The following is a 19,649-nucleotide window of genomic DNA, read 5'->3' as shown; positions in this document are numbered from 1 at the left end:
TCTGTTTTCCAATTTGCTATAGTTTTCAGTAGTTTTGCATATATGAAGATGCTTATACATTAACATTTCCTCCCTCTCTGTCATTGCTGAACATTTCTAAAGATTCCAAGGGAGAAATACAGCAATTTTGGTTTCAGGCAAAACAGCTAAAGATTGAAATGGATACCCTTCCAGACCATTTTCTGTTTTTTTTTTGTTTGACACATTGCAAGACTTTATTTTGCAATTTGACCACGTCTTTAGGTTCAGAAGTAGCTCAATATATTTGTTCCCTCATTGTAGGCACAATGTATGTCAGTATTTTCCCTTGCGTGGACCAAGTGCTCGCAAACGGTGAGGTTAGCTTTCCTGATGTGGCTTTTGATCTTTTCCAGAGCAAGATGTACCAATCCCAGGGAAAACACCAAAACCAGCATTCAGTTTCTCTTTCTTTTCTCCATTTGGGATACAACAAACCTAGGATTTTCTAATTTATGATGAACAGAATAGGTGGTTCTGTTTTTTGCTGATTTCCAAGCAGAAGCAAGCTGGCAAAGCAAGAAACAACAGCAGGTATGTACATCCAGATGTCGTACACCATCATAACAGTGTGCTATTTCTAGAGGACTATTAGAAAGAAGTTAATCCACAGATTTGCTTACCTCAGCAGATGAAACATATCAGGCTGGGTTTATTTTGCAAGTTTTTGATTTTTTTTTTCTTTTTTTCTCCAAGCTGATTGGCACTTTTATGAATAAGTCATTAAGTCGACTTTCCAAAGGTATGTGTTGACTATCTGCTAAGGGGGGAATAATTAGGCAGAAAGTTGCTCAGTGCAGGATTTCTGGAAAAGCTAGATTGTCTTCAACTTTGAAATCACATATTCTAAACTGGACACTCAAGCCAGGTATGCAGGTATCCAGATATGGTGTGACAAGTCATATTAAGAACCAAAAACTTGAAAATGAATCACATAATTAGAATTACTTCCCCTCAGCGATAAGCCAGACAATATGGATGAAATAAAAGATTAGGAAGAAAAAGGATTAAAATAATGCATCAATCTGCCTTCTAAAATGATTTGTCCCTTATTGAATGGTATATAGTGCTCAATCTGATCTTCTTTTAAGCTCTTTAAAATTAAGGACATATTTGTTCCCTTAGGTCAAGATCCCCAGCTCTCAATTCCCATTCAATGACATCTTCATTTAGTGCCAATGTCAGGTCTTGAATTACAGATAACAGATATTTTACTAAAAAAACTAAATATACTTAATATATATATATTCTTTATTTGGTTGGAATATTATTTTTTTAATCTGGATAAATTAACTAGGTATTACAAATTTACAGGTGTTCTGATTGCTCTATAGCAAATCCCTTCATTTCTTCCAGTAAACAACACTGTTTCCTTACTCAGACTTCATCCTGAAAAATATCATTCTTTAGTTAAGCCAGGACAAACCCTGTCCTATAAAAATGGCGTTTCTGAGTCTTTGCATAAGTTGCTGTTAGCAGAGTAAATTTCATCTTCAGTAAAAAACTTCCAAAATTTTTTGCGTGAGAACCTATTAATTTGTGATTGTGCTCCTACTAGATGCTGTGTGTTTTCAAGGGACTTTCTGTAGAAATATGCTTGTTCATGACAAAAAAAGAAACATGCATTTGTTATGTCAGCGCTCATTCTTAAAGATAAACCTGCTTATCATTGTCAGAAGTTTCAGAAGTTTCAAAGTTTCCTGACTCCTTTAGAGCTTAAGAAATATTTTGTTCTTTTTTCTTTCATTTTTAGTTAATCTTTAATCATGCTACTGTTTTTCAATAACAGTGAAAGATCCATTTTTCCATATAGGAACATGTGGGTTCAAAAGACTAGTAGTTTCTAATAATTTTGAAGTATGCAAGAATGAGGCTTGAGAAATACCTTTTTCTCAGTTTGACAGTCCACAGTTACCCTGTTGGAGCGGCTTGTTTTACTTCCTTGTGTTATGCCACACAAGAAGAAAAGCCCTATGATATATGCAGCTAAAATAGTGAAATCAAGCACTTAGAACTGTGAAAATCAAGGAATTGGAGCTGCATCTGTGATTTCAAATTTGTTCCTTTTTAGACATACATTATTTATCATAAACTATCATTACACAATTAATTTGAACATTTTCCATGTAATTCTGACTCCGTATGTAGTCATTACTCAAGTGAATAAATATTTAGTGGAAAATTTCAACCCATCTTTTCCTACAAGAACCTTTATGGAAATTGAGAGATCTGAGGAATAAAACACAACAATACATTGGCCAATAACATTAGGAAACACCAAATTTTAAATATTACCCCACATCAAGTTTCCTTGAATATATATAACACTTATTTATATGACTAATCAAGCATCCTTTCTCTAGGGCTGCTGTTTCTCCTTCTGGGACTGTACTGTAGCCCAAATTCCAAAAATGTCAAAAAATGTCAAACGTGGAAATCCGCACTGCTTGGTTCTCCTGGTAGCCCTCAGTACTGCGAGGCAGCCTATAATGGATGAAAATGAAGGAGACATTTCATCTGGTGCACACAGAAGAGCATAATAAATGCATAATAAATGCAAAGACATTTTCCTTCAGGATCAGTTTCCTTCAGAAACAATTTGTTCTGTGTAACCTAATAAAATCTATGAAAGAATTAAAAAAGGGTAGAAAGCCTACTGAATGTAATGACGAAGATATGAAGAGGGATTCAGGTATTTTACTGGCCAGAGAGTTAGCACAACATACATACACACACACACACAAACCCTTAATTTAAAAATAAAAAAAGGAGTTGTCCTAGTTTGAAGTAAAACGACCAATTTTCTGTTCAGTAATTTTACTTTGCAGCTAAGCCTCTTCTAACTAACTGAACTCTCTGAAATTAACAGCATATTTTTAAGACTGTAGTCCACTTCCAGAGACTGATAAGACCTGATTATTTATAATTTATGCCAAGGAATGGTATGAAGAGGGGCTCTTGCTTATACTAATTGCTGTAACAACCAAGGCCAGCTCACTTTTTGTTATTTGCTTTGTTAGAGGGTTGTAAGCGGAGAAGCGTAGAGGGGTCCACCTGTGGGGAGGAGTGGAGGTGACCCCAAACTGACCCACAGGGTATTCCATCCCATCTGCATCATGATATTCTTTACTTTGAGGGTGGTGAGACACCGGAACAGGTAGCACAACTGGAGGTGTTCAAGGCCAGGCTGGATGGGGCTTTGAGCAGCCTGGTCTAGTGGGAGGTGTCCCTGCCCAGGGCAGGGGGTTGGAACTCGGTGATCTTTAAGGTCCCTTCCAACTCCAACCATTCAATGACTCTATGATTCTATGATTTCCTTTTCATCGGGTGTACCCAATAACAGTCTTAAGTCTAATTTTTCCTCTATGAAACCTGTTAGACATCTCAGGTGAAGAATTCTCACAAATACTTAATACGTGTAATATTTTTCATCCATTATCAGAAGTCATATAAATTTTTCAATTAACAGGTTTAATTAAATCTTTCCAGAAACATCTGATTACAGATCAAACCATAATTTGCGAAAGTTAAAAAGAAATTACCAAATTCGAGTAGCAGATGAAATAGTAGCAAGTGAAATCTAAGGAAATTGTTTTTTAAACTTCTTAGCACTTTTCAGTGTTTCTTGAGTATCTTTTAAGATGTGATTACAAAGAAAACCACATATGTTTTGATTTGTCTACACTGCTATCCCAGAAACTTCTGATCTGGGCCGGATGCCGTAGCAAACTATTCTTGGCAACTTTGGCTTAGTAAGTCCTGTTTTTCCTAACCCACGAGAGGATTTTCAGAGCTCTCCCTGTGCTTCGTGCTAGCACAGGTATCCAGCTACTTGCATTTCAAGTAGGTATTTTAAAACTAACTTAGTATCTCTAACCTACACCAGTGTCACAGTAATAACTGCCACCTAGACCTACTCAAAGATTATTTGGTTGCAGACGACATGACAGCTGCTGTTGGTTCTATATTAGTATCATTAACCTATGAAAATATATTCAACATAACGACAGCCTGCCACGCTGAACTTCATAAAGTAGTTCAAATCATTGTTTGCTGCAGGTCATTAAGAAACTAGTAAACAGACTATTTAACAATGATGCTAATGTAAATTTTCCATGACAGCAGTCACTGGTATCCTGCTGACAAACGATAATGTCATTGCAACGTGTCCTTAGAGCTCAGTAATTACTTCAGTATTCATAAGTGTATTTGGCTGGAAGTTTGCCTGATCTGAATGTAAAAACTCTCAGTAAAGTTTACACATGCTAGGTGCATCAGGTGCATGTACAACGTGAATATCTTTGAAATACCTCTAAAGAAATTATCTGTTCACCTGGGGCATTACACTGTCTTCTTCCCGCCACTCAAGATTCTTCCTGAAATACTGCATTATTAAACTATTCCTTTAGCTCCTTAGCTTACAAGATAATGCAATAAGAAAACATTTCAATGAACAAAAAGTGAAATACTTCCAAAGAATGGCAATAAACTAGATTCACGAGTGTCCTGCCTACCTGTGTAAAACAGGCCTGTGTTATTTCAAAGACCACTAGCATAGTTTGCAGCATAGTTTTATGATGGTGATTCTTTCAAGCTGCTTTTAAACCTTCTAAAGTATTTGAAGGACAACATCTGAATTTTAGTAGTTAAGTCACAATATCTAATATTTCTAAATTAGTTTTATATATTAAAGTGTCCAAAACCTGATTAAATTTACCTCCAAATGCAGAAAGAAATAGAAACCAGTGTATTTCAAGCATCAGTGATTACATAGGAGAAGTCATATAAGATGGGGATAGTCTCAGAAAACAAGAAACCATGTATCTTTAAAAGAGGGATAATGGGGAATCCAAAGAAAACAGAACACTTCAACTAAATATGGACTATGGAAGAATGGAATAGATGTGTAAATGGTGAATTTACAAGCACCTGGAGAATAAAAAAAACAGCCAATATGGATTTTTGAAGAACAAACTATGTCAAGCCAAGCTAATCTCCTTCTTGGACAGGATAACTGCAACACTGGTTAAGAAGAAGAATAAATTTGCTGTATCTTGAGTACAGTAAGACTTTTAATATTTTTCCATACTAAATTCTCACAGGAAAATGAGGGAAATGTCATCTACGTGAAAAAAAACATAAAGACGGTGTGTGACTCTTCTCAAAGAATAGTTATCAGTACCAAATGGGGATTTTCTTTCAAGCTGGTTCCCTCAGAGATTCCAGGCCCAACTCTGTCCAATATTTTCATTAAAAATATGTATTACAAAGTAAATGGATAAAAATTTGTAAATGAAACCAGGATGTGTTAGGGTTACAGAAGTCTGGAGAAGATCTTCAGAAGTCAAAACTGTCGTAATAAAGGCATACCCCAGAAATTAAAAAAAAAAAAGAGAAAGCTCAGAGCACAATAACTAGTAAGGAGAAATTAATAGCTAAAATGCCAAATGAGGAAAAAGGATCTGCAAGTTTAAGTGTATTAGAAATGGTCTGTGAGTCAACAGTGCAGTATTACTGCAAAGGAAGGAAAGGCAAAATCTCATGTTGTCAAGAATTTTGCAGGTAAGATATGGGTGAGGATCATGTTCTTCTACTTGTTTCCAGGGAGAATGCGGCTGAAGCAGTGCGAGCAGTCCTCGGAGCTGTACTCCAAAACACATGTAGTCACTCTGGAAAGAATACAGCAAAAATCATCAAGAAAGAGAAGAGGGCTGAGAACGCATTACCCATGAGGGAATACTGCAGAAGAAGGTTTTCTTTTAGTCTAGGCAGGTAAAGATTTGATAAGTCTTCCAGATTCTTAATAGGAAAGACAGTGATCGATTGCTACCAATTGTTCACGAGAAAGAAAAAGAACCCAGTTTAACTTGCAGTAAAGACTATATAGGTCATATATTAAGAAAAAGACTGAGAGGAGAAAAAGCACGAACAGGACACCCTTGGAAAGTCTTTTGGCAGAAATTCTGAAAAAAATGTACCAGATAAAAATCTCTGTGGGAAGCTCTAGCATATTTGATCCTTCCCCAGCGCCAGGGGACTGCACTATGTAACCTTTGGAAATCTATTCCATCCCTGCATTTCTAATTCAATGACCACATGATGTGCTTTAGCAAGGACCATTTATGGATTTTTTAAGAGAGTGCTCTAAGTGACATAAGGTTAGATGATTTCGCCCTTTCGCAGAGTAGTATTTTCTTCCCCAAAAGGCACCCCTGATTCCCTTGCGCTTACTTACAGATTACAGTGCTATTCAGCACAGCTAAAGACAGAGGAAGCTGCCATAAATGTATTTTGATAATTTTTATAAATATGTTTACATAAATGATTAGGACAAAATTTGACCTGTTTTAAAAGATGCTCCATGAATAAATGTTGTGTGAATAATCCCTAGCTTCACAGAGTATGAATCACTGTGTGTTAAACATTAAATAAATCAACAGCTTTAAAATTAATTGCTTTTAAGGTATTTTAGGGATAAATGAGATCATTACAGCACTGATTTGCTTCATATAACTTCACCTAGTTATGTAGCAGACATACCCACCTTGATTTTTGGTTAGGATAACTCATCCTCATTATACATTTTTTAAAGAAAAAAATAACGGCATAAAACCAGACACGTCTTGACTATCAGAATACTTGTAGGAACATACACTGTTGAATAAATACCAGGTACGCTTACAGCACTTAAGGCATCAAAGACTGTTCTGATTTTCTAGGAAAACAGATTCTAGTTCTACAAACACATAGCACGTGGCTAGAGCTGAATGGCAGCAATTATCCAATCTGCAGCTTTTGCGGTGTGGGGGACGGGTGCTGGAAGCTTGCTAGAGCTGAGGCAAACAGACAGATTTATTTGACATCAATTTTAACCCTATCATAGGGAGAATAATAAAAGTCTGAATACAGACAAGCCAAAACTGTGGGCTGAAAATGCATCTCCTAATGCAGGCAATATTGTATGAGCTCTAATTAATGTGAAAATTAATCAGAAAATAGACTATATCTCTGTGTGTGTGTGTGTGTGTGTGTGTGTGTGTGTTAAGAAAAGCATTAGTTTGCTTGATCATTTTTTTCCCAGAGCTGAGAAATAGTTTCATGTAACTAATGCTTTGATATAAGAGTCTGGTATGATGGCAGCATATTTATCTCTCAAACATGCAGACACGGTCTGTTAGAAACTGGGAAAAGTAAGACTAGATCACAGGACACAGGTGAAAAGTATCATTGTTATTGGCAATAAACCTCACTAAAATGAATTTTTACGAGCAATTTACTGTATCAAGCTGCAGTTACATTCTATAAGTATAATTTTGTAGAAACAGCATTGAAGGTTTCCTGGTTATTATGCTTGAAAGACTTTTTATCAAATTTGCTTCACTTCATGAGTTAAAAAGACAGGACGGAGGCTTCTTCTCAGCAATTTCACCATCCCCTTTCTCCCCCTAGATCTGGAATTCAGAATTGTCCTTTTTGCTCATCCAACATGATGATGCTGAGGCTTCTGCAGCTGGAGCTGACGTGGTCACGCGCACAAGCCACAGAGAAGCCAGCTCACCCTTCCACATGCGCGGCAGCACCAGGGTGGAGAACACAAGAAATGAGCTAAAAAACTCCCACCTTCAAACAAAGGTGAACTTTGGGGTTTTTTTGCAGGAAATGACAATTAGGTCAATACAGCAAGCTCCTCTGTGTAGTGAACAGAGGCCATTCTTTATACTGTTCTGACATCTTCCTCATTCTGCTGCTTAGATTATGTCACAGAGGTTATAGCAAAACATTTTAATGAAAACTGGTAAGAAAATTAAAAGTATTTTTCATCAACTGGAAAAAGAAAGGGTTTTGGGGGAAATTCAAATTTTTTTTCATGGAAATAGTGTGACGTTTTGACATGGTTTTGTTTTTTTTCCTGAATAGAATCCAAAGAAACTGTCTTTTTGATTTAGGGAAAAACAATTTTTATTCCTAGTAAGTCACATTCCAAACATCTGTAATTATCTAAGTCAAGTTTCTGTTTCCTGATGATTTTCTTCTGGTTTCTTCCCATCTTATTCCACGCTGAATTCAGTTTCACTGCAGTTTTCAACTGCAGGGGGGAGGAGTTGTTACTGTGGCTCTTGCTCACTTAGCAGATGTAGAATCAACATCCTACTCCCAGTTAAAAAAGGTAATATTTAAATTTAATATTTAAGTACTGTATGATTCAGAACGGCCATATGCCTCCAATGCATAGTGGTGGACATACGGGTGAACAGCCTTTCTTAACCTGTAGTCTCCCTTTCAGGGATCGACCAGGTTGGCCAGACTTTGTAGTTTAGGTGATTACCAGCCAGACACCTCAAACATACCCAAGGGAACCCTTCCTTTGCTACTTTAGAAAAGTACTCAAATGAGTAAGTCTAAAACCAGGAATGAAATACACTTATTTTAAACACTATTTCACGTAAACTTACTGACAGTTGGTCTAAATCATACAGTACCTAGAAGACTAACAATAACTCACTTCAAATTCAGGAAATATTATAAACAATGGGCAGAAACCAGCATTAGCAAAAGTTGATCTTCTTTTTTTCACTATATAAACAAGGCCAGATGGGCTCAGGTGGAATGCATTTAAGTTGGTGCATTTTCCCCACACGCACACCTCTAATTGATGAGGAAATTGCCCCATCCTTCAGAATTGCCTGGCATTTACTACTGCAATAAGATGTACTTAGGAAAGAAACATTGCTTCAAATTTTCATACTTTCTCAGGTACATTCTATGATGCAGCCCCGGTTATAAATCTGGGCCAGAAGAAACCCGTTACACCATTAAAAATGTAACGAAGATGAGATCAAATTTAAAGGGTGTAGATTCCAATTTTGCTCTTGTATCAAATTCCGAGGGACTTAAGCTGTCTGGGAAGTATTGCAGAAGAATCTCACAATACTAATTGATTGAGCAATAGAATGGCAGATGAAATTCCCTATTAAAAAAAAAAAAAGAAAAGCCATGCACATGGGAAAAATAACCTTAACTATACATACACAATGATAGGCTCTAAATTAGCTATTACCACTCAGGAAAGAGATATTCAAGTTTTTGTGACTAGTTTCCTGAAAACATTGTCTGCATGCTCAGAGGGAAATGGCGTTTTTGGAACGATTAGGAAAGGAAATGAGTAAAACAGAAACCAGTTTTACACCTGAAAAACTGTGTCCTATTCTGTGCGTCCTATTTTTCACAAAGCCATAAGAAGCAGAGAGAATAGTGGCAAGGATGACTGATATATAGTACAGACTATAGGATACCGGATGGCAGAATAAATAGAGTAGGATTCTTCACATTTGAAGAGGTGACTGAAGGGTGATATTAAAAGCTGTACAAAACCAAGGATGATATGGGATGGTAAATGATTTTTACCTCTTTTTTCTTAGAGAAGTGCCAGGGGATGGTCAATATAAAATGAGGTTTAAAACAAACTCAATAAAATACTTTCTTAGAATGGGATTATAGAGCCCATCCGCATAGGATACGGTGGACACTGGCAGTAAATATAAGGAAATAATGACTGTAGGCAGCCCTTCAGCACGAGGATCTCGATGAAATCTTCCCTTAGGAACCTTGAAGCCCTGGCTGTTAGGAGGTGCGAGCAGTCAGCAAGGAAGAACCTCGACAAAGTGCTTCAAGTTTAAATGAAGGACTGCTCAGCTTCTCATACTCTTCCCTAATAAACCACCATCAGCTGATATTAGACATAGGATACTGTTCTAAATGGGCATTGAGTCTAACTTAATATGGCAGTTCTTAATTATATCAGTGTTACCACATTTTTCTCAAACTGAAATAATCCTGACTGGTATCAGCATGACTTAAAGCGTAATCAGGAATTTTTGCTTTCCACAGGACGACCACAATAACCTCTCCTTTCATGGTCAAGGTCTCTTACCATACCACTTTAATTTCTGAAGTTCGATAAGCTTGCAAAGAATGATGTTAACATACGGCGTGGTGGAAACGAGTGGGACCAGTGGATTAATTTATTCAAAGCAAAACGCATTGTACTACACTTGTTTCAGTATCAACATAACACTCTTGATGAGAAGCACTATTAAAAATAATTACCTGTTTTGTCTACCCTAGAATGAAAAATAAATCAATAAGAAAGAAAATGCTAGAAAACACTGTAAAGCAATTTCCTGAAAATCAGTTCTGCTACTGGAAGGAAACCATATCTTGTTCTGGTGCCCTGCTAATCTGTTCTGTACCGCTGGTATCGTTTCAAAAGGTGATGCGAGACTATGCCAAAGGGTGGAGTGTAAAAAATTCTACATAGATGATTTGTATTTTATTTACGTTTTATTGCCCAGAAGTGCTAAGCACTCCACCGAAGACATAGCCTTGTCCCAGAGTTTACAGTCTAATGGATCTATTTGACAGATATGTGAGCTACAACATTTCATAAGGCAAGAAAGAACTAAGAAAGGACAGGGTGTTGAGTCAATTGTTTTCTCCATCATTCATTTATTGCTGAAGTATTCCCAGTGACCACACAGCCAAAGCTGCAACGAGAACTGCATCTGAGGCAAGACTGATCTAAATGACCGAATCCAGTTTCGGGATGGAACTCGGTGCCCAGATGGTTGTGCCACGGGGAGGGAGCCTTTGTGGCGCAGACATTTGCCTGCTGTGGAGGAGCTCGCGCAGCAGCATGGGCACACAGACCAGGGTCAGGGTGTTGCCTGTTCTCCCTCTCCCCTGTTGCTGTCGCTGCCTCGGTGCACCTGGAACCTGCTGGGGAGGGAGGGTGGTGGGTGTCTATTTCTGTCTCTTGCTAGTGAAAGCGCTCTTCTCCTTTCCTCCTCTCTGTGCTCCTAATATCCTAGCCTTGATAATTAGCACAGCTTCACTCTCCCTCTTCCTCAGTCAAGTCCTCAGAAAGTTACATGTCTCCAGGCACATAATGACATGCCTCTTTAATAGACTGTAATAGTTGGGATTTGCATTTTGGTTGCAAGAACACATAAATATGAATCAAACCTGCTACTTCAGCATGAGGGTATTTATCAGTACATAAGCATGACAAACTCTGTCCACACTGCAAAGTGTCTTTCTCCTTCATATCCTGCTTTTCCTCTGGGATTCCCATAGGGTGCATGCCTCTGCTATCTTCACTGCAGTTTTATTCCTCCTGGCTAACACGTAGCCTTCATTTCTTCTGTAGCACAGATCTTCTCATATTCTTCTGTTCCTCCAGGGTCTTTTCATAAAGGTATTTAGTTCAAGCACAAGACCATCTGATCAAGAAAACAGCCAAAGTTTTCCGATCCTTGCCAGCATCATATTCATGCATCTTCTGCAGTGGGACTCATTCAGGTGCTGCAGCAGACAGTCAAACTCTCAGCTGATGCTCTAAAGAAGGAGTCTTCTCCAGTGGTGACCCCCAGGCAAGGCCAACGTGAGCTGTTAACATGACCTAAGGCAAAGCAAGCATTCGCCACCAAGAACCAGCAGCTCCTCTCCAGACTCCCTCTAGTCTATCCCCTCCATACTCTTTACACATTCAATAAAGCATTTTACAATAATTTCTTAATTTCTCCAATATTTTGTTGTATAACTCAGAGATCTGTCCCTCTTTCCCTTAATCACCTACCTCAACCTTCACGGTCTGCCTGAAGGGGACTAGGGGCAGCCAGGGACCCCAGTTCAGAGGTGGCTTCATGCAGCAGCTCTCCAGCAGCCACCAGGAAAACACACAAACCCTCCCTTCTGGTCTCTTGCTTGGCAGTGTACAGCTGTATTGGGTTTATGAGGCAAGTTTGGGGGGGAAGGGTGGGACACAGATGTGGCAGGGGTGCCCTCTGTGAGAAGACACCACAAGCTGCCACCATGTCAGACAGAGCCGGCTCCAAAACAGACCCACCACTGCCCAAAGCCGAGTCCATCAGTGATGCTGGTGGCACCTCTGTGGTAACATATTTAAGAAAGAGTAAAAAAATGCTGCACAGCAGCTGCATGAGAGAGGAGTGAGGAAAATGGGAAAGAAAGAGCCCTGCAGACATCAAGGTCAGTGAAGAAGGAGGGGGAGGAGGTGCTCCAGCTGCTGGAGCAGATTCCCCTGCAGCCCATGGAGAGGACCATGGTGGAACAGATAGCAACACTGCAGCCTGTGGACGAGCCCATGCTACAGCAGGTGGAGAAGCCTGAAGGAGCCGCAGCCCATGGAGAGCCCATGCCAGAGCTGGCTCCTGGCAGGAGCTGTGGCCTGTGGAGAGGAGCCCACGCAAGAGCAGGTTTTCTGGAAGGCACTGTGGGCCATGGAGAGCCTGCACTGGGGCAGTCTGTTCCTAAAGGACTGCACCCCGTGAGAAGGACCCACACTGGAGCAGGGGAAAAGCACGAGGACCATGCAAGGAGAAAGGAGCAGCAGAGATGAAATGTTATGGACTGACCAGAATCCCCATTCTTCATCCCCCTGTGCTGCTCAGGGGGAGGAGGGAGAAAAGTCATGAAAGAAGGAGTGAGGTTGAGCCTGGGAAGAGGTGTCTGAGTGTGGGGTGTCACACAGTTTTGTCTTTGTTTCTCACCATCCTACTCTATCCTTAATTGGCAATAAATTATTTTTCCCTAAGCTGAGACTGTTTTGCCTGTGATAGTAATTGATGAGTGATCTCCCTGTCTTTACCACAACCCATGAGCTTTTTTGTCTTATTTTCTCCCCCTGTCCTGGTGGGAGTGAGAGAGCAGCTTGGCGGGCGCTCAGCAGTCAGCCAAGGTTAACCCACCAGAGCAGCAGTCAGTCTAAAAACTTATTTCACCTTTCTTCCCCTCCAGCCTTAATCTTGATTACATCCATGTTACCTTTTCCAGTTTTTCTGTAAGATAAACGTTGTGATCAATTACTTGATCATCTGCCATTCAATTCTCAAAACTTACTGAAATGGCATTTTCCCCCTTTGATGCTGCAATTTTCTTTTTTTTTTTTTCTTGTGTCTTTAAAATCACTATGGTGGCCTCTTCCCTTCCTTCCTCTGCTTTCCATAGCTGCAAAAATGACCCCGAGATGTCTAAGCAATGATGTGTCAAGTAGAGGATGGGATTATTTCCAGGAACAGTACTGAGTAATACCATTACAGGAATACCGGGTTCATCTCTGATAGTCAACATTAGAAACCAAAGCTAGACAAAAAGCAGGTTTTAACAAATGAGAGTAGGTACAAACTGGAACAACTTACCCAGGAAAGTGATGGATTTCCTGTCACTTGAAGTCTTTAAATCAAGATTGGATGTTCCACTAGAATGTATGTTCCAACTCCAACAGAAACTACAGCCTTGATGTAGGAAGTGCTGGGTGAGACTCTTGGTCAAATCAAATTAGACCAGTGTATGAAATGGTTCCTTGTGGACTCTAAAATTAAATTTCAGTTAACATGCTAGGATTATATTTGAAAAAGACCAAAGCATATTCCTTAGCTCAGTTGGTAGGCAGTAACTTGCTGTGGCACTACAATGGACTATACTATACGTATAAAAATCCTAATCTTTTATACATATTTGGCGTGAATTCACATGAGTATGTGTCACCAAGTTAACTAATTTTTTTACTTCTTTCCAAGTTCACTTGCTGCTACTGGTGAAGAACAGCCATTAAGGAATGGAAATATTATTCCTTTTTCATTACTTTTTAATTGGATTTACAAAGTCAAAAAATTAAATGCCAAAGGATAGAAGAAAGGAGGAACCAAATTTTTAGGGAGAATTTAGGGAGAATTTAGGGAGACAAAGGGGGCAAGGGAAGGAGGCAGAAAAGAAAGACAAGCAAGAGCAAAAGCAGAGGTCACAAAAAGCCATGGCTAAATAATGTGAAGCACAAGCCTGCAGATTCAGAGGAAGGATGGGAATACGTGGAGGGAAAGTAAAGGGAATTAGAAGATTTACTGAAAAATAAAAGAGTGAGTATTCTCAAATGCAGGTGAAGCCTGTTTGCCATTGATCTGCAAAGAAATCTCTCACAGAGTAATTTATTTGCAGGAACTCCACACTCTCCCAAACACACACACACACAGGCACAGTCACGCACACAGTCACACATACCCATGCAGATAAGTTTATATATATATACATATATATATCTGTTTTCAATGTTCTTTGCTTGCTCTTCAGGGTACGTGGTTGACGCTAAGGAACTCGCAGTCATGCTTCAGAACTCACTGCCACCCTCTGCAGCAATTAAAGGGGGTGTCTCTCACCCCCTTGGTGAGAGCTTGGGGACGTGGGCTATAGTATTAATCTAAGAAAGCAAACGTGAGTGAAAGCTGGTTAAACTCTGGTCTTAGAGCAGATGTATTTGAACACAGAGCCACAAAGTTCACCTTCAAAATCAATATTCTTTCATATTACCAATTAACATTTTAAAATTAATTTGTTGGATCAGTCATTCCCTGTGACTGACAGAAACCTCTCTGCAAAGCCCCATGTAAAACCAGAAGCTCCCATCTCTGTCACACAGCTATTGTTGTATGATTTCATTACCTATCATTTGTTATATATATCTTTTAATTATTAACTGCAATATCCCCAGACTTCTGGCAAGCCGCTCTGGGGAACTTCCAAGGCTTGGAAAGAGAAATCCAAAGGCACCAAAACAAAAAAAGGTCTAGACACAAAAAAAGCTCCATTATTTTTTCCCACCTGAAAAGAAAAAAAAAAAAAAGAAAGACAAAAAGAAAAAAAAAAAGAGGAAAGGCGGCGGCACAGGAGCAGGGAAGTTTTCCTTTCATTTGCTCCCTCTCCTTTTGCCATGAGTGCCCACAAGCGCCCAGCGCTTCCCTGCTCCATCCTCTGCCGCAAACCCCGACAGCGCGGAGGGGGTCCCGCTCCTCCCGTGCGGAGCCCCCCGCCCTGCCCGTCCGCGTCCCCCTCACCCTCCCCACCGGCTCCGCAGCCGCTCAGCGCACGCAGATACGCCCTGCCACCTTCATTAATAATAATTGGTACTTAATACCACCAGCCCCGAGCCGCGCGGATGACGGGCTGCGGCGGCCGTGCCTCCCCCACCCCGCGCAAAGCCCGGGGCCGCGACCTTGCCTGGCCCTCGGCACAAACTTCCGCGCCCGCGGATCTGCGAGCGGCAGAAAGGGAGGGGGGGGGCACAAAAAAAAAAAAAAAAAAGAAAAGAAAACAAAAAAACGCCAAACGTCGCTTTCGCGGTGGCTGCGACCGCCGGCGCTGCAGAAGCGTCGGGCGGCACCGCGGTGCGGTGCGGAGAGGTGCGGAGCGGCGCGGAACGGAAGGGACGGCGGGCGCGGAGCCGCTCCCCGCCCGCGGCGGTGCGGGGGGCGCGGGAGGCGGCGGCGGCGGGGGGGGGGGGGCGCGCACGGCGCATGTCCGCCCGCACCGCACCGCGCCGCGCCGCCACTAGACGCTGTGTCGTGTCCGTCCCCCCTACCCCCCCCCACCCCCCAGCCAACCCCCCCCTCGCTCCCCGCCGCCGCCAAACTCACCACCATCTTCTGCATGTGCAACATTCGCTGCCGGACAGAAACCGCTCCCCGGCGATGGAGACTGCGGGAAAAATCCGTCGCGGCGGGATGGCTTGCTGAAACGGCAACCGGAGAGAGAGACAGGCAGAGCGCGAGCGAATAGCAAACAAATAAAACAAAACACAAAAAAAAAAAAAAGAAAAAAGAAAGAAAAAGAAAAAGAAAGGAGGAAACCTCTCTTTTTCTCCCCTTTCCCTCTTTTTTTTTTTTTTTTTAAATTCTTGATTTTGTTTGTAGCCACCTCGTCCTCAATGCCTCTCTGAGCAGCATCTAGCGAGCGAGCGAGCGGGAGAAGGCGAGACAGAGAGGCAAAAAAGAAGATGAGGATAATTTGCAGACAGCTTGTCTTGTTGTTTTCTGGCTTTTGGGGACTAGCAATGGGAGCTTTTCCTAGCAGTGTGCAAATAGGTAAGCGCTGCATTGGGCTGTGTGCGTGTGTCCAGGGCTTCAATCCTTTCCAAAGTGAGTTTGGGAGGGAGGCTCGGAAGGCAGTTTGGGGGTTTTCTCCTCCACCGCTTATCCCATTTCCCTGCCTTCCCGGAAAATCCGCGTGTATTTGTGTATGTTTGCCTCCGTCGGTGTGTGTGTGTGTGTGTACATACATACGCGTGTGCGTTCGCGGGCGGCAGGGAGGATGCTCGCCTTTTTGCAGAACTCGTTCCAGCTGCGGGCTGTGGAGGATCGGTAAGGGGAGGAAGGGGCTTGGGGATGATGCCCCTGGGGCTGCTTCAGCCCCCTCCGGCATCCCCGCCCCCCGCTTTTGCCTGGCTCCCGGAGGGATGGCGAGTTAACGTGCACCGGAGGTTGCGGTAGCCGGCAGGGGTGTGGGGTAAAAGGCAACGCTGCCCGTCTTTCCCTTCCCATAGTTGGAAAGTTTAGGATTTTGTAGGTCTCTCCGTGTAGTCCTGTGCCCCCTCCTCACCCCTTTCCCATCGCCTCCTGCTTCCCTCCTTTCGGACGTGTTTCGGATGGGGCGCAGCTATCTGAATTCTTTCCAGCTCAGCTCCATCACTGCATCATTTCTCGTGGACTCGTAAAGATGCTGCTAATAAGGCTGAGCTGCTCCCTGCCTGCACATGGCTGCAGAGGAGCAAAGTTCATTATATTCCTGTTCAGTGCAGATTATCCTACACAGAGTTGGTATCTTTTTTTTTTTTTTTTTTAATCCAGAAAGCATCGTTCCCTTTAATCAGCCCGCCACTTAATGTAAGAGGCTGTTGAGTAGCTGATTTACCACTGTGTTCAGTATCACGGAGATGGAGGCTAAACACTTTCAAAGGTCACTGTAATCATGACAAATCTGGGTAGCTATGTATGAAAGGCTGGAAACTGAGAAGTCAGAAAAGAAGCATGAATGCATCAGGGAGGTTAAAATCGATTGAGGGCAGTGATTTAAAGGCAGTGGTTGTGATTATGAATATGATTAGTTCCTTATCCATTAAAGTCTCAGGACTTGCCTTACTGTGCAGCTTTGTCAGAGACAGTTGCTTGGTGTTACGAGATAGGAAGTAGCTTGCAAATAATTCACCCTGCTTCCTTTGCTTTTTGCTTTTTTTCTGTTTTTTGTAGGTGGTCTCTTCATCAGGAACACAGATCAGGAATATACTGCTTTTCGATTAGCAATTTTTCTTCATAACACCAGCCCCAATGCATCTGAAGCACCTTTTAATTTGGTTCCTCATGTAGACAACATTGAAACAGCTAACAGCTTCGCTGTAACAAATGCCTGTAAGTAAACATGCCATTGATCTGACCACCTTACGGGTAAATTGCAGTGGAAATAACAGGAAACCACATCATTATCTTGCATTGCAAATACATCAGTAAGTCTGTCTTCAGTGTAGATACCCTTTGCAGAAGAGCAAAAGGGGCAGCAATCCTTGTTAGTTTCTAAGTGGAGCAAAATCCCCTCTCCTGCCTTCAGCTGACTAACCTGATGTGACATTTACTTTAGTGTTATTGCTGTAGTTTCTTGCTTCTGGGTTTCTATGGAGATGAATTTTGTTGTTGTAAAGAAAAATTATGAAATGTCTCGATCAGTCCGTAAACCCCACAGTTACTCTTGTTCGCTTTTGGGTATGGCGTGCCTTGCGTGTGTTTGAAAATATACGGTAATATTTGTGCTCACAAATGCTTTTCTAATGGCTGGGAAGGAGAGAAGGAAGCAGTGGTGTGCAGGATAATATATCTGAGTTGGTTGACGCTGCAGTTGATCTGGTGATGTCACTTGAGGCAGCCCTGCTCTTATATTCTAGGTTGTAAATGTCTCTTATCATCTCGTAATGCATACATCCTGTGGATATGTCTCTATGCATCCATACATTGGTGCCAAATCAAGTTAGTATCTGATCTACTTGATTTCACAGACCACCTCAACTGGAACAAATACCCTCTTCCTACTATATATTTTATACACACACACCCCCGCACACACGCAGATGCGCATACGCCATGGGAGGAAAACAGAAAAAGAAATGCCCTTACCAAATGAGGTAAAATTTTATTTAAAAAAAAAAAAAGGAAAGTATAATTAGCTGAACTTCCTACATTTAAATCATCTCAGGGTCTTTAGCGGTGGTTAAAACACGTGCTGGATACTGCTTTATCTCTGAGAGTGGCAAAGCTTTATTTCTGTTTATCTTCACGTATGTCTGGCTTATAAAAAGGAATTCATGTTATTATGTAAGACAGTGGGATATAGTGTGGCAAAGCTGAAGACTGTGGTAGCATTACTACTTTGATGTTTGCATTTCAGGACTCCATAGGTTTTCCTCTGTGGCCTTTAAGTTTTCGAATCCCTCCTCTTCATTCAGGAGTGAATCGCCTCTGGAAGTAGATGCCCTGAGCAATATTGCTGAGCGAGTTTAAAATAGAAACATACTGGAGAAGGTCTTAGTGTTCATCCTGCCTTTAAAATACCTACTACGTTTCTCTCCACTTTCTCACAGCTATCTCTGTGGCACTTTTTAATGTGTAAACGTAAAATTTACCATGCAGTTCTCATGTATAATTTATTGAATGATTGCTAAATTTATTTATATGAGTCTTTGGTACTCCCAAGTTTCAGTTGACCTTGCCACCTTATTTAACAGGAAAAGCTTCTGAGCTGCCAAAATGGCTCCATTCATTTTATGCAGGGAAGATTGATGTCCCATTAAGTGTGAATTCCATATTAAGCAATGTATTAGTTGTGTTTAGCGTGAAAATCAATATCAAATTCCATAAGGAGAAAACATTTCAAAAGGTGCTTTGAAACTGGAAGGAATCAGATCTGTGCAGGTGTACTTCATTGAGAAAATATGACAATGCGTGTCAACTTTTGCAGGCACTGATTATATATTCCATGAAGACAAATGACACAGTAGCTTTTTTAAACTTCCATTTTTAGTGAAAGAGGAGGGGACTAAAATTTTTGTATATTGAAATCAGTAATTTTAGGTGAAGTCAATTATTTTAGATTCTGCCTACGCATCCAGTTCTACCAAATAATTTCCGAGGCTATTGTTACTTTTTGGATTAAGGGTATTGCACAGTATTTCCATTTGAGCGTTAGTGAATTAATTCTGATTTGCATAAATTTTAAATTGTCTAAAATCCAACCACTTCTCCGTGTTAGACTAACACCATAGATTCAAAAAGGGTTTGCCCCAAACTTTCCTCATTTAGACTATTCGCAGCAGATTCTTCTCTCTCATTCCGACCACCTTAGGTTCTGTTCACCTTGCATTGTTTTAATTGAGGAAGAACTGTCCCCTTCTGTTTGCTGTCATTTATAGAAATAGTGATTCATAACCGGATCCCCCTATTTTTTTTTTTTTTTTTTTTTAACTGAACCCAGTTTAATTTCCAAAGAGTTTAATGACTTGAAGATGATGAATCTTTGCAGCATGGAGGGAGGCAGAGAAAGAGTGGGAAGGTGAATGTATCTGTTTATGTGTGTGTATGCTCATAAAATTCTGTACATGTCTGTAATAAATAGGCATAATCCTACAGGCCTAATTTAGGTCTGTACTTCCCACTTTAACCAACATGTATTTTTGCATTAGTCCAAGTTTGTATTTATCTCACATTTTGCAGTCTCGTGCCCATAATCCAATGTCTTCTGCT

General features: G+C 40.9%; 1 protein-coding gene across 9 annotated transcripts in view; it reads left to right on the top strand.

Moving 5' to 3' along the window:
* The first annotated feature begins 15,363 nt into the window (after positions 1-15,363).
* GRIA4 (glutamate ionotropic receptor AMPA type subunit 4) overlaps positions 15,364-19,649 on the top strand; it is a 228,611-nt gene continuing 224,325 nt past the window's right edge. For 8 of the 9 annotated variants that reach the window (XR_012584971.1, XR_012584972.1, XM_074570629.1 and 5 more), the window contains exons 1-2: positions 15,368-15,950; positions 17,112-17,270. Coding sequence is in view for 7 of the 9 variants with exons in the window: in XM_074570629.1 (XP_074426730.1) it covers positions 15,863-15,950; positions 17,112-17,270 (247 nt within the window). In the remaining 2 variants the exon portion in view is untranslated. Of the gene's footprint in view, positions 15,951-17,111; positions 17,271-19,649 lie in introns of all 9 variants that reach the window. The other variant, XM_074570685.1, reaches the window with a different exon arrangement.

Source organism: Larus michahellis, chromosome 1 (genome assembly GCF_964199755.1).
Source record: "Larus michahellis chromosome 1, bLarMic1.1, whole genome shotgun sequence".
Classification (NCBI taxonomy): domain Eukaryota; kingdom Metazoa; phylum Chordata; class Aves; order Charadriiformes; family Laridae; genus Larus; species Larus michahellis.
This window is presented reverse-complemented; position numbering and strand designations above follow the sequence as displayed.